General features: G+C 45.4%; 1 protein-coding gene across 10 annotated transcripts in view; it reads right to left on the minus strand.

Moving 5' to 3' along the window:
* ppargc1a (peroxisome proliferator-activated receptor gamma, coactivator 1 alpha) overlaps nucleotides 1-9,492 on the minus strand; it is a 262,735-nt gene that overhangs the window by 28,554 nt on the left and 224,689 nt on the right. For 5 of the 10 annotated variants that reach the window (XM_034901348.1, XM_034901351.1, XM_034901349.1 and 2 more), the window contains exon 2: nucleotides 3,822-4,001. In XM_034901348.1, coding sequence (XP_034757239.1) covers nucleotides 3,822-4,001 — 180 coding nt within the window. Of the gene's footprint in view, nucleotides 1-3,821; nucleotides 4,002-6,426; nucleotides 6,821-6,870; nucleotides 7,116-9,492 lie in introns of those variants that run through there. The other 5 variants (XM_034901358.1, XM_034901353.1, XM_034901357.1 and 2 more) reach the window with 2 other exon arrangements.

Raw genomic sequence — 9,492 nt, forward strand, 5'->3', positions numbered from 1 at the left:
TGACATGGCAGAGAGCAGAGCCCACAGTGTTGCAGGGCGGTGGGTTGAGAGCTCTTGTTGTGGAGTGGATCTGACAGACGCTCCAAGATGACACAGGCTTGGACAGCCTTAGTCTGCGTCTCTCTGCTATACGTCTGCGCCTACTTGTCTGCGCTCCCTCTTATTTGGGTATCTTGAAACCGCATCGCAGTGGGTCTGAAAGCGTGGTCTGCCTTCAGTTCAACAGTGATGGAGGATTTCTTCCATCACACAGTGCAAACAATGTATCAGCACAGTAAAATCTGAAGGGAAGTCGAGATGAGGAGACCATGGTGTATTCTAATGAGACTCACTTGAGAAAAATCATATTTTACAGCGGAATATGATAATTCATACCCCCTTTGCTGGAGCGGTGAACTGGTGCGGGTGGTGTACTCTCAAATGTCAGCATAAATTTGCAAAATAAAACCAACCAGCATTCAGCAGGGAGTAGGAACAGGGACAATAAGGGTCTCTGCTGTGTGTGTGTGTTTGTGTGTGTGGGCGTGACAATTCCTCTCAGAGGGTCTATGACTTTGTGCGCACTCCTGTTTCAGCTCACAGGAGTGCCTCTCGCCAACAAGTGTGTCAGCTAATCTATGCTTACACATGTTTGCGGGGAGGGAAAGGCTGCTTAAGAAAAAAACATGGCATCCCCGTATGTTTCATCAAAGCCAGCTAAATATGACCCAATCAATCTAATCTGCCTTTATTTAAGAATAAGCGTTGGAGCATCTGTCCAAAAAAATGCTCAAACAAGCAAGACAAAGCAGCATAATGCCTTGCAAAGTCTGATGCGAATCATACACTAAAGCCTGTTGGAGTATTATAAAGAGTCTGCATGAGCGACATGGCCCGCATATGTGCGCTCACGTGTGCCGCAATATCTGAGTAATGCTTTAAGCCTTGGCATCTTATTTTACTACCTGCAAAGCCCACAGCCTTTTACTTCCAATCCATGAGCTTTTCCTGGTCTCTCCATTTACATCTCTTTCATTACCCATCTGTCCCCATGTCTGTGTGTCTGTCTTGTCATCTGTTGGACTTTTCTGTCTATCTCTGTGGCTCCCTTTGTTTCACTATTCTGTCTCTGCTCTTGTGCCTTTGTCCCAGCTGTCCATCTATCATCAGTGTATCTTACAAAAGTCAGGTACAGCAGCGATGAAATAGCAGAAGGTAAACTAGGTGCCAAAATCCTTGCATGATCACGTAGACACGTTCATAGTGTGATGGGGCCATGGCGCATCCCGGCGTGACCGCCACCGGGGCGTCCACGTCGGAATCTGACCAAGCTAAATTCCAATGAGACACATTTCCATCAATCAAACGGTTGGAGCTTGATATGAAATCTGAGTGGAGTAAGGCGGTTCAAAAGACTTTGCGACATGCTTCTATGCTATTATCTTCGGCAGTACATTGGGAACTTATTGGAGTAACCACCCCTTAACAACTGCAGCCCAGAATAGACTGTGGACTTTCACAGTCGGCCCGTTTTGAAGAGGCGTCAAACACACTGTGCCAGAAGCGATAGCTGGTTGTGTGTGTGTGTGTGTGTGTGTGTGTGTGTGTGTGTGTGTGTGTGTGTTAGAAGAGGTGGGGGGAGGTGTATCATTCTCCACATTTTGTGTCAGGGACAGTTGGGACAGTGGCAGGGAATGGAGCAAAAAGCCAGCCAGGGGACAGCTTGTGATCTCGGACCGTATGTTGCTTACGGAACAGGGCGCACCCATACACAGATAGAAACATGGGTTATTTGCATCCACACATATGCTGACAATGTGAATACAGGCTGTAAACAACTCAATTGTTCCCCTTGATTGCCAAATAGCCAAACTGACTGTCACAGTCACTGATGTGACAGCTACGTTTCCGGTTCCAACCGCACTGTACAACCAAGTCATTACATGGTCTTACTCATTTGCTACCGCCTGTCACATGGAACTGGAACCTAAATAAAAGCCCCAGTCCAAGAAAAACAGGGGGCGTTTGTCTATCTTTTTGAGCTGCAAATCATTGGCATACTTGAACTAATGAAACCCGGTTCAAACTTCCAAGAAGCATGTGGTTTGATGGGGATTTTTAAAAGAGGGGGCCTCAGCGTGACAGCTGCACCCAGCTGTTACACATGTAATTCGGGGGGGGGGGGGGGGGGGGGGGGGGGGGGGGGGGGGGGGGGCCTTAATCATCTGCTACCTGCTTTTTGTTAAAACAAACAAAAGCTGATTTTTTAAGTGGATTTATATGCACGAGAGGAAGGGAAAATGCAAGAAAATAAATATACTCGCAGTCTTAAAATCTAGCCAGTTATTAACATGTTCTCTAACCTTAACTTTTGATTGGATTCTTGCTGCCTTATGTAGGGGCCAATCGGGGGGGGGGGGGGGGGGGGGGGGGGGGGGGGGGGGGGCGCAGGAAGTACAGCTGAAGCCCTGGCTTTTTGATCCTTGCTGAGCGGTAAACTTTCCCCTGTTAGATTAAGTAGGATTAGCTGGGTCCTGCCGTATGATGAACTGAGCACTTCGTATGGTGACTTGAAACTTTCCAAAGATGAAGAAAAAAAACCTGGTCAGGGAAATGCATTACTTGCTTTAAAACCCCAGTTTTCACTGCTTGATTAGAAGCCTTTCACATATCCTCAGCATAATACAATAGCTGCTGGCATGATCAGTGTGTGAAAACACACACACAAACGCACACACACACACTTTGGTATTTTTATCCATCCCCAGAGCCATTCAGTGGCTGTAAGCCATATCACTCTCAGACAAGAGAGGAGCCATGGTCACTCCAGCTAGTACTTGAGGCATCCCTTCCCATGTATGTGTGTGTTTGGCGTGGTCCACAGAGCTAGATGTATGGTGTTTTAAAGAGACTCTAAAAATTAAAAGGTGGTGGTGATAGGGAGGAGGTCAGATGTGGAAATAATTAAGTCTGCTATCCACTGTTGTCTGCAAGACCACTGTAGAGGCACGCACACACACTAACACACAAAACAGACACCTTGAAAACGTGACTACATGACAGGGCCATATAGACACACGCACTGCCTTCTCAGACAGGGCTTTTCCTCCCGAGGCAAGGCTAAAGCATCCAATCTCAGTCTTTCTTGTCTATCTCTGGCACTGATAAAGGCTTATAATGAACTGGGGACTAGAACTCAGTCCCAAGACTGATGGCTTTATGGCCCTGGCCAGATCATCACCCTCTGTGGACCTGTTTGTCACAGGGTGAGGACAACAAGAGAGAGCCGGAGAGTCAAATGGAAAGAGAGGGATAGGAGGAGACAGAGAGAAAGAAAAAGGGAGAGCGAGTGGGGGAAGCAAAGATTAAAGTTTAACATTCTAACCTTTGAGCGTTTTGCAATACAGCCACGGTGTCCAGAGTTTACCACTGGAGCGTTGTTTCAGATGTGTGCCGCGGTACTGTCTCTGAGCTGAAATAAATGCTTTACGTTTTGATAAGGGAGCCTACAGTCGTGGCCAGGATGCAAACAAGGGGACAAAGGTCCTCCTGGGCTTATCTTTCTTCACGATATCTCCCTTTTTGTACTTCGGAGTAATGTAAAAGCATGTTTGTAAACTGGTAACAGGAGAGCGTTGTGTTTGCTAGGGCATGTTATTATTCCGGCTCACTCCTGACCCCTGGGAGAGCCTATGATGAAATCACTGGGAATGCAAGGATGTTCCATATCACCAGAATGCTTAGAAACACCAAATTGCTATGGCATAAATACTGATGAAGGTAATGAATATAAAAACATAAAGATGATGGGATGTGAAATAAATACTGTAAGCTTTACTTACCTCAAAGAGGTTGGATGCATCGTTGCCATACTGGGTGGAAATAATCTCTGATTGGTCATTGTACCATTTGAGGCCGCCCAGGAAGCTGTCTGCATCTAAGTCACTGACATCCAGCTCTGAGAGGTCTAGTTCAGGGAGGTCTGGGCAGAAGGGCTGGTCTTCACCAACCAAGGCAGCACACTGGACAAAAACAACACAACAAGGACAGTCAGACACCTAAATTCACACTCTTTTTATATGCAAATCAGTGAATTTGTGGTGCCAAAATTTGAAGACAATGGGGGAATCCAAATCCAAATCTGGACAGTAGACAGAAGTCTTCTCAAAACCTGCTGTTCAGAAAGAACAGAAGAAATCCATGCACAGGTATAATATAACAAGCAAGCATCTCATCCAAATGAAAAATTAAGTTCTATATTCCCTCTTTTCATCATTTGGAATGTGTTTGCTGCTTTCACTTCACATTCTCATTGTTAGTCTATTGTTTGTAATTAAAACAGTTCTGCAGGTCAGCTTGCCACACAACACGTTTCCGCTCTGCTTCTATCGATTAGATTAGTACATTACATGTAGTTTAAGCTGACGCCAGGTGTGTATATATATATATATATATATATATATATATATATATATATACACCAAAGGTATGTGTCATATCCAATGCACCACCACCAACCAGCAGAACACCGTGCCCTCCCTCCATCACTCCCCGCCGCCATTGGTGCTGGCCTCCGTGCTACTAAATGCTTCCTGTTGACATTTTGTTATTCACCAGCCACTTTTATGTAATCTAGCCAATGTGTACTGTATGTAGCAGCTGCTCCTGCTTCCTCCCACACTAATCATCAGCTCTGTGCAAGAGAGGGGCTGTGGACTGGAAATCAACAGGGCTGTGGTGATGTGAAAAATGGGTTTTTGGGAGGGGAATGAACAGGCAACAAGTTTAGGCTTAGCACACTTTGCAAGATCATTTTAAATGACAGATTGTCATACCCAATTGTTTATCTTGCACAGTATTAATTGATTTTGTACCCAAAAAAAATTAGACTTATGATTATGAATAGTATTAACACCCCTCCCCAGACAGGAGACCAACAGCTGAAAGAACAGCAAACTCAGAGATCTGTCGGGTGAAAACAAAGCAGAGCCAAGGCGTATTTACAATCTGCACATTCAAATCCAAGCCTACTGTCTAACGGGTACACACAAGTATTTCTGTTGACAGCACGTCAGAACGCTACAGGATAGCCTTACGAGTGATATAAGATATATATCCCGGGGCGAAGCCGGGAGGTTGGCCCGCAGACTGCATGGGGACGGATAGAGAGTCGGGTTCGGCTCAGGACAAAGCTGGGAGACGGATGCTGTGCCAAGTAGGAAAAAACGCCCAGACACCGGTGTCACAGTTCATCTGTAGTCGGATTCGCACCAACACGAATGCACGATGACTTATGAGGATATAAATCCGTTATGTTTCAAACGCAACAGCGAAGGGGACAGATTCACTGCGTCTTAGGCTTCCTCTTTCGCTGATCCAGTCTGACAAGACACGGAATGAAAACACGTTAGGAAAAATGTGAGGCTATTCAGAGGCTGGACGTCCTATGACCAATTATCTGATGAACTTCTTGGTGGACTAATGGAATTGCGCCGCCAGACAGACGATCAGGGCGCACCACCGCGCTCCGGTGATTTACGCACGCATCGCACATAAAAAATACACCTGCTAGGGGGAGATTATTAAGGGAAGTACTGACGTCCTGTATGACAGCTCGCTCATGAAAGAGCAATGTTTTATCGCCGACATTAAATGCACACATTTCATAAAATGAGCCGAAACAAGGAGCAAAACGCGCAGGTACATTTGTTGGATTGACACCGGCGGAGATCTAAACGGTAATGAAGACTCTGCTGAAGCTTAACTGGTTAAAGTGAAAGACTATGCCCGGTAATTAAAGTGCAAAGTTGCGCATTTGAAAGGAAATCAGTGCCTAAATCGGCCGGGAATAACAGAGAATTACTTTTATTGAATAAAGGCAGTTTTCTCTCTCATATCGTCACACCACGCAGCTTTAGATACGCACGAATATGCAGCCAGGCTGCAGTCACACCGAGTAGTTCGAGAGAAAACCTTTCTGGAGCATCACTGATGGTGACTCCTGCATGCAGACAAGTGCCTAAGTATAACCAGTAAGCTGAACGGACTCGGTCAATTGGTAAAACAAGACACGAATAAGTATCCTTTTGATGTGCCTTGGTATCTGTATGCATGGTGGATGGGTAACATAAGACGACGGGAGCCAATGGGAGCTAATTACAGGGCTACAGAAAGGTACACTGAAATTCGCACAAACAAACCCAACATGACCAGGTCTGGCTGGATGCGATGTTGCTCTCCAGCCAGTGCAACCCTCCACCGGCCGGGATGCTGGCATACAGACGTGCCCTGACGGTACCGTAATTATTATGATGCTCCTGCGCAATGCCAGACAGCTCTCTGTGTGGACAACCTTTGCTCCTGCCTCTGAAAATAACATGCCCTATCCTGACACAGCACATCAAAGGGATTGTTATCGCCAGTGGAATTTAAGCGTCAGCGAAATACCTGACTTTGAGACATTTCAGTCATTTTGGCATGAAACCCTTCTCGGCACCGGAGCGCGTACAGTCCGCGGTTGGAGGGATATCCGCAAGCTTGCAAGCACTCGCTCCGACTGAGCAGAAATCCTACAAGGAGAGCAATGGTCCCGAGCCCGTGCACGCCTTACAACAACTACACCTTTAACTGAGGAGAAAAGGGAGATTCCGCACATTCCCTCCACTTGTCATATATTCCCGTGTTGTAGTCAAATCCCCCGCATCCTCAACTGTGTCCAGACGCGCACTACACCGGCATGCCACCGCCAGCACCAGCAGCACAGGAGAAGAGAGCGTAGACTTATGTGGAAACCACTGCCTCGGATAGTCAGTGTTGTCCAGCGTTCCAGAGAAAAAAGAAAGTCCAGAAGGATAGAGAGATGAAAGAAGTCGGGTTTTTAGATGCGCTCACCTCTAATTCTCTCCACACCGAGTCCTGGTTACACCTGTCCCACGCCATCCAGCCACTGAATGACGGTCCGAAAAAAGAAAAAGAAAAAAGAAAGAAATCAAGTAAAAAAGAAATCCACACACGCTTCCCACTCGCTCTCACACAGGCAACTGCTGCCCCTCGCCGAGAATGAACCGAGGGCACCTGTCTTACAACTGCTTTCCATCACATGACAAAGCTATTAAAAGTAGGCAGGGGAGTGACTCAGAGTCCACACTACTCGCCAGTGACGCGCAGAAGGCAGGCGGGGTCTGGCTGCGCACATAGTAAAATCCTCTCCGTGCACTGCAAGAAATGTCCATCCTTAAACCACATCACGCAGGGGCGTCGTTTGGCCTATTTTAGGGGGGCTGAAGCTACTCTAAAATCTTCTTAAGCCCCCCCCCCCCACAAAAAAAATATAAAAAAAATAAGAAAAATAAAATATATATTTTTCTACTTTTTTACAGTGCACTCACTACTTTTAATTAATCTTCCTTGGCCTTGCATCTGTTTGGGTCACATATATCCAACAGCATGTGGACGAGCGAGGTAGAGAGTGCCTGAAGAGAGAGAGTGCCTGGGCATTAAAGCAAAGCAGTAAACCAGAGAAGTAAAACGGTTTTGCAAATTTCCCACTTGTAATGCAGCTGTAGCAAGTGTCTCACTATCGCCAACGTTATCCAAAGTCATATTTAGGAAAAAGAAATAATTAGCTTGAAAAGCCAGACCCATATCCAGATGTTGGGTCTGGGAACTCCCCATTGGCAGGGCTCAATCTGAGGGGCGGGATAAACAGTTGTCGTTCAAGTTCCCTCTGCAGCCATCTTCTTTGTTATCAAGTAGCAGGGAATTCACGCAGAACCAACTCTGCTGTCATCATGTTAAGCCCGCCCACCGACTCTATACACGATGTGATTGGCCTGACCAGAATTAGGTTTTTCCAACTTGCAAGCCAACGGAGAGTTGCTAGACTGACTCTGGCTGCAAATGACATGTTCTGCCCCTAAGGTGCGTCTAGATTTCCAACCTAACAAATAATATGTCCAGCTACAAAAAAATCCAGAAAGTTAGCCAGAAGTATAAAAAGTCGATGGCTATGGAGATGATACACCACGTCTTGTCTTATTGGTGGAAACTGGCGGATTTCAGAACGGTGCGTTGTTAGTAGCTGCAGGATTCATCACGTCTCAAATCTTTGGTCTGAACTTCCACTGCACACACACTGAGTGATCCAGAGTGAAATAGTCAGTTGTTCTAAATGACTTTCACATGCTTAACTTTAGCTACGTTTACTTGAGGTTAAGGTAAAGGGAGATTTTAGATGGATGTGGTGAACAATAGTCTAACTAGAGTGAATGAATGAAATCCAAGAACTATCTAACATCAAAGTTCTCTCTTCTTTCCCATTAAGATAGCATAGAATCAAAAACAATATCAGTCCCCACTGAACTGTTAATGCCTTCAATTCATCAGCAGAGAGACACTGGGAGATAATTACAGAGAGAGAGAGAGAGAGAGAGAGAGAGAGAGAGAGAGAGAGAGAGAGAGAGCATCATAGAAGTTTATCTCAATAGTTTATTATAGTATGGTATTATGGTTTATTATGTCTTGGGTGTAAGTAAGTCAGTGAGAGAGAGAGAGAGAGAGAACAAGAGAGAGACAGAAAGACAGAGAGAGAGCAAGAGAGAGAAAGACAGAGAGAGAGAGACAGAAAGACAGAGAGAGAGAAAGAAAGAGACAGAAATACACAGAGAGAGAGAAAGAGGACGAGAGAGAGAGAGACAGAAATACAGAGAGAGAGAGGACGAAGAGAGAGAGAGAGAGAGAGATGCAGGGCAGCTGCTTTTGAGGGACTCTTGACTGATGTCAGTATCATTGGTGGTCTATAGCAATGCTTGTTAATGGTCACGAGGGGCCCCTGGGGGGTTTCCAGGGGGTCCCCAGCAAAAAGTGAGTATTTTCACTATAAATCCATCTATAATTAACAGATTGTTTCATAGATTCTTTTATAGCCTTCCTGTAATAAAAGCAAAAATCCTATTAGATGGGGACCCTTGGACAAAATCTAATCCAACGGGGGTCCGTGGTCCAGTTTCTGTCTGTTTAGGGGTCTTTGATGTCTAAAGGTTTGAGAACAACTCGTCTACAGGGATAAACAGTCTGGGATGTTTTGTTTTCTTCTAACAGGCATCGGTTGGCAGGTAAGGCACTAAGGTCTAGCCTAACCAACTTAACTCTCTGCATTCCTTTGCTGTGCTACATGATGTCGATGTTGTAGGCTGGGTCGTCATCCCTTCAGCACAAACAGATCATAGAGTGTAGAACATTATTAAATAGTAACGCAGTGTCTGTCCAGAAAAAAGGGGAAACTATCAGGAATATTAAAAGTAAACCATCTCTTTTAATGAAAATAGGGGGAGGGGGGTGTACATATGTGTAATTGCAGGTTTTTCTCTGCACTAATGATAGCAATTCATGTTTAACTGAACTATTGTTCTTAAACAAGATAAGTAGTTTCCATTGTTTGCTCCATTCTTGAATTAACCACAGACAAGACTCAGCATCAAATATCTGTTTGGCATATAGGGGGCTAAGCCCCCT

The sequence above is a fragment of the Etheostoma cragini genome, chromosome 19, assembly GCF_013103735.1.
Source record: "Etheostoma cragini isolate CJK2018 chromosome 19, CSU_Ecrag_1.0, whole genome shotgun sequence".
NCBI lineage: Eukaryota > Metazoa > Chordata > Actinopteri > Perciformes > Percidae > Etheostoma > Etheostoma cragini.